At 38.2% G+C, this 17,650-nt stretch overlaps 1 protein-coding gene and 1 pseudogene across 1 annotated transcript; one reads left to right on the plus strand and one right to left on the minus strand.

Annotated features, from left to right (window-relative positions):
• Positions 1–7,873: 7,873 nt before the first annotated feature.
• LOC100568123 (olfactory receptor 14A16) lies at positions 7,874–9,423 on the plus strand. The gene has a single exon (XM_003224528.3). The coding sequence runs from the start codon at positions 7,930–7,932 to the stop codon at positions 8,848–8,850; it is 921 nt and encodes a 306-aa protein (XP_003224576.1). The 5' UTR covers positions 7,874–7,929; the 3' UTR covers positions 8,851–9,423.
• Positions 9,424–11,768: 2,345 nt separating this feature from the next.
• On the minus strand, positions 11,769–15,682 carry LOC107983227 (olfactory receptor 10C1-like; annotated as a pseudogene).
• Positions 15,683–17,650: the final 1,968 nt, after the last annotated feature.

A 17,650-nucleotide genomic window follows, 5' to 3' on the forward strand; every position in this document is an offset into this window, starting at 1 on the left:
CAGTCAGAAGATGATAGAAATGCCCTTACAACTGTAAAGTTGTGCTATTTGGGAACAATGGGAAGCAATTGGAAATGGATGGTGTGTTTGTATAAAGCAATCCTAATCTTTTCCCAACACTTACCTTACCAGCAGCATTCTTCTCTCACTTTCAGAATTCAAACTAAACCAATACAAGACTAACTAGTCATTAATGAGAAGACAACCAGGATTTGTTAGACAATATTCGGATTGTTTTTTAAAAAAAAAAGACTGGTCTTCCTGATTGGTCTTAGAAGTAGACCAGTTCCTTTTTTATTTTTCTGCTCTTTCCTATTGGAGTACATCATTGGAGTAGACTCAACCTATGATATTTTAACTAGATACATTCTTGAGCAATGGATTTAGGAAAAATATGCATGTGTAATCCAAAATGACATGTTCTTATGTTGCCAAGAGAATTCCAGATTTAATATCATACCATGTACCTTGTAGTTACCTTGTGATATGAGAAGGAGAAAAATAGGACATCCTAGAAAACTGAAGTAGATGCTGTAGATCTCATGTAGGAATGTTAATTCAATTGAAATTAAGACAGTACAGTAGAGTCTCACTTATCCAACACTCGCTTATCCAACGTTCTGGATTATCCAACGCATTTTTGTAGTCAATGTTTTCAATATATCGTGATATTTTGGTGCTAAATTCGTAAATACAGTAATTACTACAGAACATTACTGCGTATAGAACTACTTTTTCTGCCAAATTTGTTGTCTAACATGATGTTTTGGTGCTTCATTTGTAAAATCATAACCTAATTTGATGTTTAATAGGCTTTTCCTTAATGCCTCCTTATTATCCAACATATTCGCTTATCCAACATTCTGCCGGCCCGTTTATGTTGGATAAGTGAGACTCTACTGTAGGTTCAAAAATACTATGTAACTGTTTGGAGCACAATGAATTGTAGGCCCACATAATACATTTTGGAAAGAAGAGGATTTTTCAGTATTGCTAATAAGGCCTATTTTACTTTGTGTCTCCGTTTGGTACTAGTAGAAAGAGTGCTCTGAGGAAAATATGCTCTGAAACAGCAGTGATTCCAAAATGGAATAAATTAGATGAAAACTATTTTCATTTCTTTCTTTCTTTTTCTGATGTACCTGGATTTGTGAGGAAATCCTAGCCTTTATCAGATCCCAGTTTAGACTCTTATTGCAAAAATGCAAATGTTGATTTATCTAAAGACTAGGAAACTAAGGTCATTGACATCTTAACTATTAGAACACACACAATGATTTTATTCAAGTCTGCACAAAGGAGACTGGGAGAGTTTATTTTGAAAAAGCAGAATACTGCAGAGCAGACTTTTCTTTGTTTACTTTATGTTAGCCTGTGTTTATATTATGTCAACTTGGTGTAGCAATATTTATGTGAGAGGTTTAAAGCAAATGCAACCACTTGCAGAAAAAGTGCAAGACTTCAAGGGCACTCATTGTTTAATAGATGGTATCAAAGATAAGGTTATTGGCATGAAAACATAGCCTGAAGGACTGTGGCATGTTGTGCTTGTCATGCTTCCAGTTATAAGCAGAGGTTCTCTTGCCTCCTATTTTCAATTAGTAAAGAGGATTAGATGATATGGATATTCCCTTTTTGGCCCATTAACATTACTGCCAACCATACACTAGAACAATCTGTACAAAGGGGCAATCTGTACTGCAACATCAATTATGATAAAAAAAAAATAGTAGATATTCGAAGAATTATGAACTCATTAAAATTGACATTAGAGGATAGAAAGTGATAAGCAACCTTAATGCCCTGAATCCTGTGCCACCCCATCAACATTCAAAAAACGAAGGAAAGGCAACCTTCTTAGTCCTCAGAGCAAAGAAAACTAAAGAATCCTCACCAAATCCAATAATTCTGCATGCAAGTTTAGATGAAGAAAAAGAGATCAGTGGGACCTCCATCACTCAGTGTCTGATGTGATGGGAAAAGTGGCCAACAGAAGTACAAAGGGAAGGAATTTATCTGAGAGCAAAGATAATTGCAGTATCATATTTGTCAGCCCTGATTTTAAATGAAAGTTTTGGCAAACCAGACTTATGAAACACAATTCAGCTCTTTATTTATTTTGTGTCAAAAGCATTGCATATAAATAAATTTAAAAGTGATGAAATAAAGGAAATCAAAAGCAGCTAAATAGTTTTAGACCAAAAGCGGGCAGCAGCGACCGCATTGTCCGTAGCTTTAAACAATTCCTCCTCCGTACATGAGGCAGGACATTGTGGGCAAGCATACATATGCAGAGTTGTTTGTTCAGCTCCACAGTCACACAAGGTGGAGGATTCCTCCAGGTAGTGCCACCTTGCCAAGTTGTCTTTTGATCTGCCTACTCCGCTGTTTTGGGATTTCCAAGTTGCCCATTCTTGGTTTGCCCCTAGAGGAAGACCCTCATGGGGGGCCATCCAGTTGGAAATGCCTGGTTTAGCTGCCCAGAGGGACACTTGCTGTTGCTGGAGGAACATCAAGAGGAGTGGTGGTTCTCATGAAGCCCTTCCTTGATTTGAGTCCGGTGGGAGGAGGCTGATAGTCATGCAGTGGGTGGCTTTCACAATGGTCGACCTTATTTCTCTCACCATTAGTAGCAACTTCTCGTCCATGTCAGGAGGGGCAATGCCAGCTAACTTGTAAAGTTTATCAACAGGTGTCGGTTTAAGGCATCCTGTGATTATTCTGCATGTTTCGTTTAGTGCTATGTCCACCTGCTTCACATGGGCAGACTCGTGCCAGACAAGAATAGTGCTAAGGGACACAACTCCACTCGCCTTAATCCAACCTCCAGGTCATTCAAATAGCTTCAAATTATCACATGTTTAGTGAGCAATTAATGCCATCTATGGAAATTGTTACCCAGTGTAAGCTCATATCTGAGGTGCCATGGAGGTGCTTACTTAAGGCTTTTATAATTTGGCTTTCTCAAAAAAAAATGTAAACAAATTTCTTCCTACTCAAACATGCATACAAAGTTCTGAGGACTTTTTTCTTTTTCTAAACTAGATTGGACTCTTGGGACTGAATGCTCCCAAGGTCTCAAAATGGGGGAAGGCAGTTCACTCCCATTACATTTTTTGCTTATGAAGGTATGGTGATCAGTTAATCAGTTCACTTCTCAAATGGATGCAGTTCACTTATCAAGTGGATTAAGACTGAAATCTAGTCATTTCTAAAAAGCAAGTCCCACTGAGCTGGGACTTGCTGCCAGGTAAGTCTGCAGGAGGAACTAATAAATCATGTGAAGGGGAAGTTAATGATAATAGATAATAGAGGGCCAGATAAAGCTACCTTTAACTTTATTTGCAATCAGCTTGGTTTAAATAAGATTGATCTTACATTCAGCATCTTTATAGATAACCTACATTGCATGCTACTAATCGATAGTGGCTCATATGTTGCATATAAAGCTGCCTAATTGCTAAAACTGCAAAAAGTATTCATATTGGATATTTGAGATTGTTATAGACTAGAGCTTTCCAAACATTTTATGTTGGTGACATACGTTTTAGACATGCATTATTGCACAACACTGTAATTCACCTTTACTAGCAAACCAGAGGTTAAACCAATCTATATATATAAAAGAGTGATGGCATCAGGGCAGTGGACAAAGCAACAAAACTACAGGCCCCCCAACCTTGAAATTTGACAACACAACCCATCACACATGCCTCAGGGTTGATACAACAAAAAGAAAAGAAAAATAAAGTCCTAATTAGAGGGAGAGCAATAATTTTTTTATCCAATTGCTGCCAGTTTAGAGGGCTAATCTCTGCCCACTTCGTTGCCTAGCAACCAAGGGACAGCCAGGTTTCAGTTAGGGGACAGGCAAATTCAGGCCTCAGGCTTCTTCCACAGATTATCTAATTTGCACTGGATTATATGGCAGTGTAGACTCAAGGCCCTTCCACACAGCTATATAACCCATTTAGAATCTTATATTATCTGCTTTGCACTGGATTATCTTGACTCCACACTACCATATAATCCACTTCAGTGTGCATTTTATACAGCTGTGTAGAAGGAGCCTCATATAATCCAGTTCTGAGCAGATAATATAAGATTATCAATATACAGTAGACTCTCACTTATCCAACATAAACAGGCCAGCAGGATAAGTAAATATATTGGATAATAAGAAGGGATTCAGGAAAAGCTGATTAAACATCAAATTAGGTAATCATTATACAAATTAAGCACCAAAACATCATATTATACAACAAATTTGACAGAAAAGGTAGTTCCACGCGCAGTAATGCTATGTAGTAATTACAGTAGACTCTCACTTATCCAACACTCGCTTATCCAACATTCTGGATTATCCAACGCATTTTTGTAGTCAATGTTTTCAATATATCGTGATATTTTGGTGCTAAATTTATAAATACAGTAATTACTACATAGCATTACTGCGTATTGAACTACTTTTTCTGCCAAATTTGTTGTCTAACATGATGTTTTGGTGTTTCATTTGTAAAATCATAACCTAATTTGATATTTAATAGGCTTTTCCTTAACGCCTCCTTATTATCCAATATATTCACTTATCCAACATTTTGCCAGCCCACTTATGTTGGATAAGTAAGACTTTACTGTACTGTATTTACAAATTTACCAGTAAAATATCACAATGAATTTAAAACACTGACTACAAAAACATTGATTATGAAAAGGCAGACTGCGTTGGATAATCCAGAACATTGTATAAGCGAATGTTGGATAAGTGAGATTCTACTTTGATATGAAATAATTTCTAGGATAGAATAATGCAGAACAATATAATCTCTAAAACCAGGACAGTAATAAAGAAATAAAGAAAGTAAATAAAGCAAGGAAATTGGAAATTCCACAAAGGAAACAATCAGGGCCAGCTAACACCTCCCAAGAAAGGATTCTTCCAGAAAGGAAGCTGAGAAGGCAGTGAAGCACTATGTATTACCAAAGTCATTATTATTACTATCATTACTATCATTACTATTATTATTATTATTATTATTATTGTGTTGCGGTCAACTGTGAAAATGAATACGATCTGGCTCCAAGTATTCAAAAACACTAAAATCAGAATATATAAAAATTTATGTGGTATAATAAATCAGAACAATACAATCTCTAAAATCAGAACACTAAATAAAGAACAACACTCTGAAAACAGGAATTCCACACAGGAAACAATCAGGGCCAGCTAACACCTCCCAACAAAGTATTCTCATCATCAAAGTCTGGCCAATCCTCTGTTTTCTCAGGGCCACAGACAGTAGAAGCACATAAAATATCGCAAACAACACCACTCTGAAAACAAGGCAATTCCAGACAGGAAAGAATCAGGGCCAGCTAACACCTCCCAACAAAAAAATCACTCAGGGAGGAAACAGCTAGGCTTTAAATCTGCAAGGCCATTACATCCTAATCATTTTTCCTAATTGCAGCATTCATACTTGCCTCCAACAGACAAAAAAAAACAAAAAAAAAACAATCAGAAATATTGTATATTCACAACCTTTAGGAAATAATATCCCCTGATGGCACAGCATGTTAAAGCGCTGAGCTGCTGAACTTCTGGACCGAAAGGCCGCAGGTTTGAATTGGGGGAGCGGAGAGAGCCCCGACTGTTAGCCCCAGCTTCTGCCAACCCAGAAGTTCAAAAACATGTAAATGTGAGTGCATCAATAGGTACTGCTCTGGCGGGAAGGTAACGCCGCTCCATGCAGTCATCCCACATGACCTTGGAGGAGTCTACGGACAACGCCGGCACTTCGGCTTAGAAATGGAGATGAGCACCAACCCCCAGAATCAGACATGACTGGACTTAACATGACTTACCCTTTACCTTAACTACCACCAATTCCTCAATACTTTATTTCCCATACCACCATTCTTCGCCACAGCAACGCGTGGCCGGGCACAGCTAGTCCCTTATAAGAGATACAAACACACATACGTTGTAATAACAAAATGTATGGGGATGTGACATATCTCATAAAAGTCTTTCATTTATATATTTTAAAACGTAAGATTTATTGCTTATTTCACATAGACATGGAGAGTTCTTTTTGCATTCATGTGATATACCTATACACTGAAGCCAACAAACTAACATGCCGCAACACTCAGTTTGGAAAGCTCTGCAATAGATTGTTCAGGGGATTCATTAATCTGATATTTTTGTATGGATCTGCATGCACATGTATTCTGTTAAATGTATGTTATATAAGACCTGTAAGATTTGTAAGAGCTCATAGTCAAATACAATTGATAATTGATTGACTGAGATGCCAGGGACAGGATATGTGGAGTTCATATAGGCAGAGGCTGTATGCTTACAGAATACTATTTTCCCCATTTCCCTAGAAGAGGATGGGAAATGCTGCATATTCTTCATTTTGTATTGGACACTGAAGTGAATTGTGCAGAAGTTATCAATACTGGATCCTTGATTAATTAATCTGTCATTGTGAGATCACTAGGTCTTAAGGTTAAGCTCATTTTGTCCTCTTTCTCGGCATAAAAGAAATATGTTTTCAAAGAAAGTCATAAGAAAATATGTATTGTTTCTATATACATTTTAAGCAAAAATTGTTCACATTTAAAAGCTGTATCTACTATCCCATGCAGGTTATACTGGTATGATGCAGTTTTGCATGCATTTTTGAAAATACAGACAGTTTGTGCACAGTGTACACAAGTATTTTCCCTGAAGATAATCTTCACTGAAAATCTCTCAAGAACATGGATTTTGGAATATACACATGTTTTGGTTCCCTATAATATCTTTTTAAATTTGCTTTAACAAATGTTTATCCATCCCAGCCCGGAAATTGACAAAGAAAGTGAAAGATTAGAATCACTGGGGTTACTAGTGAGGTCTCCTTCACTAGGACTATGTCAGGAACTAATACAGTAGAGTCTCACTTATCCAACACTCGCTTATCCAACATTCTGGATTATCCAACGCATTTTTGTAGTCAATGTTTTCAATACATCATGATATTTTGGTGCTAAATTTGTAAATACAGTAATTACTACATAGCATTGCTGCATATTGAACTACTTTTTCTATCAAATTTGTTGTATAACATGATGTTTAGGGGGTTAATTTGTAAAATCATAACCTAATTTAATGTTTAATAGTCTTTTCCTTAATCTCTCCTTATTATCCAACATATTCGCTTATCCAACGTTCTGCCAGCCTGTTTACATTGGATAAGCAAGACTCTACTGTACCCATTTACTAGTCTCAATTCTGGGGGTGCAAATGGGTCTATGAATTCACATAATCTTGAACAGTGTTTGCTATTTTGACATTAAAGTTGCCAGAACAATGCTCTTGATCAGATCACAAAGTGATCTTATATATTTCACAAAGTGAAAAGAGAAATTGGTAGCACTTTTCATTTATGATGCTTAAAAGCAGTAGTTAAATGATCACTTTTCTCTCCAGTTTTACCAAATAGGTTGAATGTTTTTATGATGAATGTTTTTATATTGTGGAATGATATTTTAAATTGTAAGTCGCTCGGAGCACTCTGGTGGAGAGCGACTAATTAAGAAATAAAGTGAAGTGAAGAAGTGAAGCTATCTTAAGAAATGTTCATTCCCACTATAGGTTTTATTTATTTCTTGTTGTTGTTGTGAGCCTTGATTTAATTTCTGATTTATGTTGACCCTAAGGCAAACCCACCCTGGCATGATTTGTTGGCGGAGGGTGGGGTTGCCATTATTTTTCCTCTGAGGGAAGGACATATGATTTGCCCAAGGTCATCCAGAATGAGCAGGGATTCAAACCCTGGTTTCCTAGTGACCAAGTGCAAACTTCAAACTACTATAGCCTCTCCTCTTTTCTAAACCACCTTCTCTTCTTTTCACAGGTATCAAAAGAGGAACCCCATGTCCAACCAATCATTAATTCTAATTGAATTTTTTCTGCACGGATTCTCTGATATTCAGGAATCCCAACCATTTCATTTCCTTGCTTTTCTCTTCATTTATTTGATGGCTGTCATAGAAAACCTTTTCATCATCACAGTAATCATCAAAAGTCATCACTTGCACAAACCCATGTACTTCTTCATGGCCAATCTGGCATTCCAAGACCTTGGCTCCATCTCGGTCACAGTCCCTAAATCCATGGAAAATTCACTGAAGAAGATCAACACCATTTCATACAGTGGATGCATCTGTCAAGTTTTCTTTCTTCTCTTCTTCACCATATCTCACTTTTATCTCCTGGGCATTATGGCATATGACCGTTACATTGCCATCTGTAATCCGTTGAAGTATGAAACTATAATGAACAAGAAAGCATGCATTCATATGGCAATGAGTACATGGATTTGTGGTTTTGGCCTTTCTTCACTATATACTGGCTCTTTATTCACAGTCAGCTTCTGTTCCAATGATGTTAATCAGTTCTTCTGTGAAATCCCACAACTATTAAAAATTTCATGTTCTGATACATATCTAATTGCATTTTATGTCATCTGTGCTGGCTCTTCCATATCCTTCATTTATATTAGTTTAATAATCTCCTCCTATATTGAGATCTTCCGAGCAGTTCTAAAAATTACTTCCACCCAGAGGAAGCCAAAAGCCTTTTCAACTTGCTTACCACACCTTATTGTAATAGTTTTGTATATTATAAGTGGTTCATTGGTCTATCTAAGGCCAATGTCACGGTCCCTGTCAACCATGGATCTTGTGCTTTCTGTGTTTTATTGCATGTTGCCTCCATTAATGAACCCACTAATCTATAGTATCAGGAATAGGGAACTTAAAAGAGCATTTTGGAAATTGATTGGTGATCTTTGATCCCAATTCATATCCATTCCAGTTATCATTGCCAATAGTCTAGAGTTGTTGGCTATCTAAAAATGCAGCTACATTGTGGAATTATTACAGATTGATTCCCATTTTAATAGCCATGTATCAATGCTATGGAAACACGGTTGTTGTCATTCTACAAAATCTTCAGCTTTCTCTGTGTAAGGGTGCTGGTTCCTCACTATACTACAAATTGCCCTATTTGTTGATTGATTTTTGATAACTTAGCAGCTTGAGGTTGAATGAGACAGACAAAAGGCATTATTAAGAACTATTTGCACTTAGTGGGGTTTAATGTCCACAGATGATGACAAATATTGTGTTGGATAAAACAAATATTAACGTATTCTTCAAAACCAAATGTATACAAATATATGATTAAATGTTTAACTGATTTATTGTATGTCTTGTGTTAAAGTTAGTTGTGTGTGATTTGTATAATTTATTCATTGTGAATATTTTTTAAAAAATACATTCCACTATTCCAATAAAACAGGGAATTATGTATGCAATTTAAAACAAAATTGTAATGATTGTTTCAAGAAGCTTAACATGTTGATTTAAAGTTGATTTTAAGGGATTAGGAATTTGTCAAAAAAAAACCCTCAGAGAGTAGTCATTTAATTTAATGACTTCACGCCAGAGCGGAAAAATTGACTGTAGATGGACTACTTCTCTACCTACGTAGAGAGATTTGCTCTTCTTTTATCAGGAAGTTGATTTTCAACTATAAAAGTGGAGCTCAGTTAACATCTATATAAACATTCTTGAGGCTAGGCTCCCTTTTCAGCCTCAGAAACCTGTTTCCCCAATAATGGATTCTGAGGAGAGGAGATGAGTACAAACAGATGTTTATTTTGCAAAACAAAGGTACTGGAGAGCGAGAATGCCACATGGGATGCAACCTCCGTTAGGTTTTTATACATTTTTCCAGGGAAATTTCACACCTCTGTTTTTTGCTGTTCTCAGCCCTTGGTCCTTTCATCTGGTCTTTTCTCATGCATGGTGCTTTTGATGAAATGTTTATCAAAAGAGTTCAAGACAAATGTCCGGTTATAACTGATATTATCAATATACCATCTGGGCCCTTTGAAGCCCCAATGTGGCCCAATCGATCAAAATCAAACTACATCAAAATGACATTTCCAACCCTTACATCTCCATTTGCACCTCTAAGGAAGTGATGGTCTGTTTATTGCTGTCATTTGGTGCTTGTGGCAAACCCTTCTTTCAACTACTGTTTGTGTTACGTACTTTCAAAGACACTAAAGCTATCTCTAGTTGATTTCTAAGACACTAAAGCTATTTTCCTGGAAAATTAGCTATGTTCAATCCAAAATTCTCATTATCGCCAAAAAAAAGTGGAAGCCCATGTCTTGGCAGATCAGGGACCACAAAACTGTACAGGTCACATACTCTCGATACCTTGGTATTTGCTACAGATATAACCTGTCATGGCTCTCACAGTGACAAGCAGTAATGGCTTCTGTACATACCAACATTGCAGCAATATATCATTTTTTCTATAGTAAGGGTAACCAATACATCCCTGCTGCCCTCAAAGTTTTTAAAGCTAGGATTGGTTCTCTGTTACTGTATGGCTCCCCTATTTGGATTTCCACAATAAATAATTTAATAGGGTTGTTGTATGTTTTCCGGGCTGTATGGCCATGTTCTAGATGTATTCTCTCCTGATGTTTCGCCCACATCTATGGCAGGCATCCTCAGAGGTTGTGAGGTATGGAGAAACTAAGCAAGGAAGGTTTATATATATATCTGTGGAAAGTCCAGGGTGAGAGAAGAACTCTTTGTCAGTTGGAGGCCAGTGTAAATGTTGTAACTAATCACCTCAATTAGCATTGAATAGCTTCATCTCCTGGCTTCCTGCCTGGGGGCATCCTTTGTTCAGAGTCGTTAGAGTGTTGCTTCTTATTTACTGTTCTGATTTTGAGTTTTTTAATACTGGTAGCCAGATTTTGTTCATTTTCATGGTTTCCTCCTTTCTGTTGAAGTTGTCCACATGATTGTGAATTTCAATAGCTTCTCTGTATAGTCTGCCATGATAGTTGTTGGAGTGGTCAAGCATTTCTGTGTTCTCAAATAAGATACTGTGTCCAGGTTGGTTCATCAAGTGCTCTGCTATGGCTGATTTCTCTGGTTGAATTATTCTGCAGTGCCTTTCATGTTCTTTGACTCATGTTTGGGCAATGCTGCATTTGGTGGTCCCTATGTAGACTTGTCCACAGCTGCATGGTATCCGGTAGACTCCTGCAGAGGTGAGAGGATCCCTCTTGTCCTTCGCTGACCGTAGCATTTGTTGGATTTTCTTTGTGGATCTGTAGATAGTTTGTAGGTTGTGCTTCTTCATCAGTTTGTCTATGCGGTCAGTGGTTCTCAATTCCCCTTCCTTCCCCGCAACCTCCTTAGTGAGTCATGGGACTTGCCAGAAGGCTGCAGGATCCCCAAGAGTACAGTAGGTGTCTGTGTCATGGTTGTAATACCAGCAACACAGGGGATGAGGGTGGATGTTAGGGCTCTTGCTCAATACACCAAACCATGTTTGGTGTGGCTGGACAGTAGACATTTCTTGCCATCACTGAGGCAGCTCAGGGAGTCCCTTTAGAGATTTCTAGTGTGCTTGATCTAGTATCTAGGACTCTGATTCAAACCCACTTTCAGGGTCAGTATAGAAGTGCCCTGGGAGAGAAATAAATGAAGTTGAAAATGGCCAATCATTTCCCAGGTGAGAAGATTAAACACAACAGGGAAGGACAAAGTGGGAAAGGGGAACTATCATGCTGCTACCCCCTACAGATATGAATAGATACAATACAGATATGAATATCTCAGCCTCAACTGGCAAACTATGTCAGAAGCAATGGGACACACATTTCAAAGTAAAGTCTACCATGATACAATATCATAGAATACAAATGAATTCTTACCACTACTTATTCCAACACATTAAGATTCATGGTCTAGCATTGTTTGGCTAAAAAACTGAAATAATGTCCAGTGATTTCGTGGTTCAGCATGGTGAGGTCTTCTTGTTCTTACAAGGAATCTTAGTTCCAGCACATAGTATGACGACAAGCTGACAAACTTGCATACATATAGTACATTTCCTTGCTGTTCTCCTCAGAGCTTCCTTCACCTCTTTATTTCTCAAGCTATATATGAGGGGATTTACTAGAGGCGTCAGGATAGTGTAAAAGACAGAGAGACCTTATTCAATTTTTTCAGTCTATCCATGTCTGGCAGAATGTATACTATGATTAGTGTTCCATAGAATGTTGTCATCACAATAAGATGAGAAGAGCAGGTTGAGAAGGCCTTTTTCTGCTCTATGATGGATGGGATTCTAAGTATAACCATAATGATATACCCGTATGATATTGTGGTTAAAATGAAAAGTGGCAGAGTAGTGATAGATGCTAAAACAACTAATACAAGTTTCACTAGATGTGTATTACTGCAGGCCTGATTTATTACTGGGATAAAATCACAAAAGAAGTGCTCAATAGCCCTGGAACCACAGAAGCGTAACTGCAGTATAAAACTGAACAATATCATTTCTACCACAAAGCTACACATCCAAGAGCCAGCAATAAGTTGGAGGGAAACCTTTGGATTCATAAGAGTAGAGTAATGCAGTGGCCTGCATAGTGCTAAATAGCGGTCATAAGACATTGCTGCCAGAAGGTAACATTCTGTTGCTGCAAAAAAACAAAACCACCACAACTGCATCATGCAAACATGCAGAGACACCTGCTGGTTATGTGTTACAAATCTGACCAACATTCTTGGAACAATAGTAGAACTGTAGCAGATCTCCAAGGAGGACAGATTCCCAAGGAAGAAATACATGGGGGTATGGAGATGGTGATCAGTCATTACTAACACTACGATGAGAAGATTCCCAGCAACAGTCATTATGTAGATTGTTAGAAATAGCACAAAGAGAAGAATCTGGAATTCTTTGAGATCTCCAAAGCCAAGAAGAATAAATTCTGTAATCATGGTTCCATTTCCTACCTCCATTTTCATGCTTTTTGATCTGATGGGACACAATTTTGTCAAATATTTGTAGTAATAATAATAATCACCATAATCATAATAATATACTTTATTTATATTCCACTCTGCCTCCCCGAGGAGACTCAGTGCAGATTACAGAACACATATACGGCAAACAGTCAATGTCGTTATACAGTTAACAAGGACAGACAATACATAGACAATATATAAAGGCTTTTCCCATCTTTTCCATTTCTGGCATCTGGAAGCTGTGCTCTACTCTGGCCATGGGGGGGGGGGGGGTGCTGTCGCTCCATCTTCCATGCCAAGGAACTTTGTCATCCTTAGACATCCTCTGGATCAAATTGCCTTATGGGCGCCTTTTGTAACCTCCCTGCTTTTTAAAGCAGTACCTCTTTTTCTACTCACATTTCGTCTTTCAATCTGCTAGGTGGACAGGGAGCTGGGTCTGATAGCAAGTGCTCACCCTGACCCGGGCTTGAATTGCTGACCTTTCCATTGGCAGGATTTTCTGCAGCTCAGTGGTTTAGCCTGTTGAGTGAATCTTTATCTTCAAATGCAACAATTGTCACTTCCTGACCTCTTTCAGCTATTCATTATATGTTTTAGTATCTATTTGGATTATTTCCAAAGCAAGATAAATAAAAAAATCAACCAATGTTATATCATACCGCAAACAAAACATTTGAACAAGAACAGGGCGTGGTGCAATTGAAGCTGTACATTTTCCAAATCTTATAACAAGAAGTGGCCAATATTAGAGGTATGGAAAGTATGTGGATTTTTGTATCTATGGTATCAAATCTGAAAGCATATAACACACTGTTGGGAATCACCCTGGACTACTCAAGTCCAAATGTAGTCAGATAGATGATAGAGTTAGATGGAGGGAATCCTTTCCCTGTTTCCAAAGAATGCCTAGATAGGCTTTACTGTGTTTCCCTCTATCCTGTTTACGTCACATCCCTTACTTTGAAGTTAGTAGAAATGTGAATCTTCAGGGACACTAACTTCTCATTGGTCAGAATGTCTTTTATGGCCCCAATAAACTGGACCATGAGGTTGGAACAATTTTGGTTCAGTCTCTTCTCCCTTTGTTCTTCAAGCTAACAACAGCGTCTCGCCATCCCTCCTGGCAAGATGTGACTATTTAGATATTTGTTATTTTTCCTTTCTTATTTTTCCTTAGAAATCAGTGTAGAGTAGACTAGACAGCTCCCAAGCCTTTCTATCTACAATGGAGTTATTTTTACCTGAATAAATGCTTTTTGAACTTTTACTGAGACTCTGCAGTCCATTGCAATCCTAAATAGTCAAAGGCTTCTCTTTGCTCACCGCATGTAAATAACTGCTGCATTTGAAAGTTTTGCTTTTGCTACTCTGCTACATTTTGGTGGAATCTCCCACAGAGAGTCTAACCGCTCAGAGATTACCACAACACACACAACATGTATGCTACAACTGTAGATGTGTGGTACTCATTCATGGTCTCCCCTCCTACATGGAGTTGGATTTTCTGAAGAACAAGTATATTTGAATACTTGAAGTTCTTTTGTGAATTCTGTTGGAGCTATCTTGATTTTAGGTATACCATTTGTAGCTCATCACTATTTATTGGATATTATGATTATTACTATTATAGGTGACTCAGTGGGGTAAACCCTTGTGCCGGCTGGACTGCTGCCCTAAAGGTTGGGTTGCTGACCTGAAGGTTGCCGGTTCAAATCCGCAAGACGGGGTGAGCTCCTGTCTGTCAGCTCTAGCTTGTGGGGACATGAGAGAAGCCTCCCAGCAGGATGGTACACATCCGGGCATCCCTGGGTGACGTCTCTGTAGACGGCCAATTCTCTCACACCAGAAGTGACTTGCAGTATGTTCTCAAGTCGTTCCTGACACAATATAATCAATACTATGTTTATTTCTACCTTACTTTTTCTCTCCACAAGGAGACTCAAAGAGGCTATGTTGCTCTTATTTGTAATGCCAACACTACTTGATGTGAAACATCTGACAGTTACTTTTATGCATAGAACAAACCATTAAAGAGTTTTGTGTGTAAAACAATAAATCAACAGGACTGAAATATTTGAACCTCTACACAACTATGAGCCTTTTTAAAAGGGTTGCAGTACCAAGCAGAGAGATAAATCAGCTTCCCTGGCCCCTTCTACACTGTCATATAAAATCCAGATTATCTGCTTTGAACTGCAATTTATAGCAGTGTAGAAGAAGCCAGAGATTAAACATTCTCCCTGATACATATAAAACAAGCTCATCAACAGCCTTACATAGATTGCTCTTGAATTACTTTGCATCACTATACTGCCCCTATTTTGTTATGTTTCATTTTGCTATGAGTTCCCATTTTAATGTCTAAGGACCCTTCCACATAGCCCTATATCCCAGAATATCAAGGCAGAAAATCCCACATTATCTGAGTGTGGACTCAGGTAACCCAGTTCAAAACAGATATTGTGGGAATTTTCTGCCTTGATATTCTGAGATATAGGGCTATGTGCAAGGGCCCTAAATTTTTTTCTTCCTTTCCATCAGCAGGCGCTGTTCTGAGAAAGACTATTCTCATTTCCTTCACTGATTTCAGAAAGTGTCACCCACCCGCACTGATAATGGGTATTGGGTCACTATGTTTCTACCTGAGAAAGCCTTTCTCAATGAGTTCCTCAAGATTTAAATCATCTTGTCTCATAGACCCCTTTTACACTGCCATATAATCCAGATTATCAAAGCAGATAACCCACATTATCTGCTTTGAACTGGATTGTACGAGTCTACACTGTCATACAATCAAATTCAAAGTAGGTAATCTGGATTTTATATGGCAGTGTAGAAGGGGCCATAGTTTGTGGAATCTATTTTTTTTATCTATTGCAGACCTTACTTTCTGTTGAAATGTAATAATAATTTTTTTACACCTCATATGAATTAGAGCCAGGTCCCATCTAACTGTCCTTATATCCCAGGATCTGATCCCAGGTTATCTGCTCTGAACTGGATTATTTGAGTCTCCATTGCCAGATAATCTGGGATAAACAGATAATCTGGGATCAAATCCAGGGATTTAGGGCAGTGTAGAAGGGGCTGCAGCCTTCTGTTTCTTCATAATTTGCTTCTTCAAATATATTTTCCCAACAGTTGTTCTGTCTTACAGTTCTCGTAAAGAATGAAACAATCCAGCAATTACACATCTGATTTTCCATTACTGCCCTCTTTATAGTTTGACTCCAGCAACTTAAGGGTTTGTGCAACAATACTAAAATAATTAATCAAGGCAAAAAAAAAACCCTTCTCTAGTAAAAGGCTGAATTATTAACAGTAATTTCAGGGATTCATTTATCATTGATGCTGTATTCTAAAAAAAAATGTAAAGGTCTATCACATATAACAGAGTGTTGGTAAGACTTGAAAATAAATAGAACAACATACTTATTCGAATCTGAACAAAACAGCATGGTTGTAAGATTGCCCAGCTTCCCCACCACCACCACACACACACACACGGAGAAAGAAAGGTTCTTGTACCTTTAAGAATCAGATCACAGTAGTGGTTGAGTTAGTATACAATTCCAGTGGCAACAATTGTCTGCTTGTCTGCTTTATGTACATGCAATCATCCCAAATTAAAGGCATAGAAAATGCTGAATGGCCACCTTCAAGTACTATAAGCAAGAATAACGTATAATGGAAAAAGATTCTTGTTACTTTATCAAAGGTATAAAGTTTCATTATTTCATTATTTGGAGAAAGATCCTTATTTAACGTGCGCTTCCAGATAAGAGGTGGTGGCAATGTTTTGATTTGTCAATACATAAGGATTTTAGTTGCTTAAGAAGAAAACAGTAATCCACTCAGAGTCTTGTTCTAATTATTAACCTCTTGGGGCATGTCTCTGACTTTAATTTTTTTAAAATTGGATTGAATATCTTTTGAGGGAACATCTCCCCATGTGCGGCCTTCAAGGATTTGCAAAGGAAGGCAGTGGCATTTTGATAGAACCAGTAATTTCCTCAATCGTTTTGGGGAGTTGGCATAGCTGTGCCATGAAGTCTTGTATTCGGTACCTAAAACCTCAAAATGAGTATGGACCAATAACCAGAAGGGGAATTCTGACTGGATGGAGTCTCCATGGATGAGTGGTTCACATTTCCACTCAATCAAAATATTACCTTTTCTAAGCAGAGTTGTACTGACACTGAAAGACGAGGTCAATAGCCTAACAATGGGCAAAATTCCCTGTCCTGCAACAGTTCAACTTCACCAGGCGTGAAGCCTGCCGGATCCCATCACACAACATCAATCCACTTTCGGCGGGCCTCTGTGTCTGAAGTGAGGTCAAACTGCCAGAAGAGGTGTCATGGTTTGCAAAGATACTATATGTGTGTTAACTGGAAAATCAAATGCATGAAGCCGATTGGCTGAGTTTGCAAGGACCTGGGGAACTGTTTTGCTATTGTTGCTGTCCTGCTGCTGGAGAGCCGGTTTGAACAGGTTTCTCAGTGTGTGTGTGTGTCTTCTGAGTACTAGCTGGAAAGAAGTTGGCTCTGTACTCAAGAGAGGCCTACTATGCTACGAGTCATGGTGGATCCACCCACTACCACCTGGATCAGTGATCTCAAAGAGATGAGGTCCTAAGAGTACTTCTTGGCCCTTTTTGTTACTGTGATTTATTTGAACCTGGTATTCCAGTTACAGCCATTCCTGGATAGGAATTGCCCGTGCTGGAGTGATCTAT

The sequence above is a fragment of the Anolis carolinensis genome, chromosome 6 (assembly GCF_035594765.1).
Source record: "Anolis carolinensis isolate JA03-04 chromosome 6, rAnoCar3.1.pri, whole genome shotgun sequence".
In the NCBI taxonomy this organism is placed as follows: domain Eukaryota; kingdom Metazoa; phylum Chordata; class Lepidosauria; order Squamata; family Dactyloidae; genus Anolis; species Anolis carolinensis.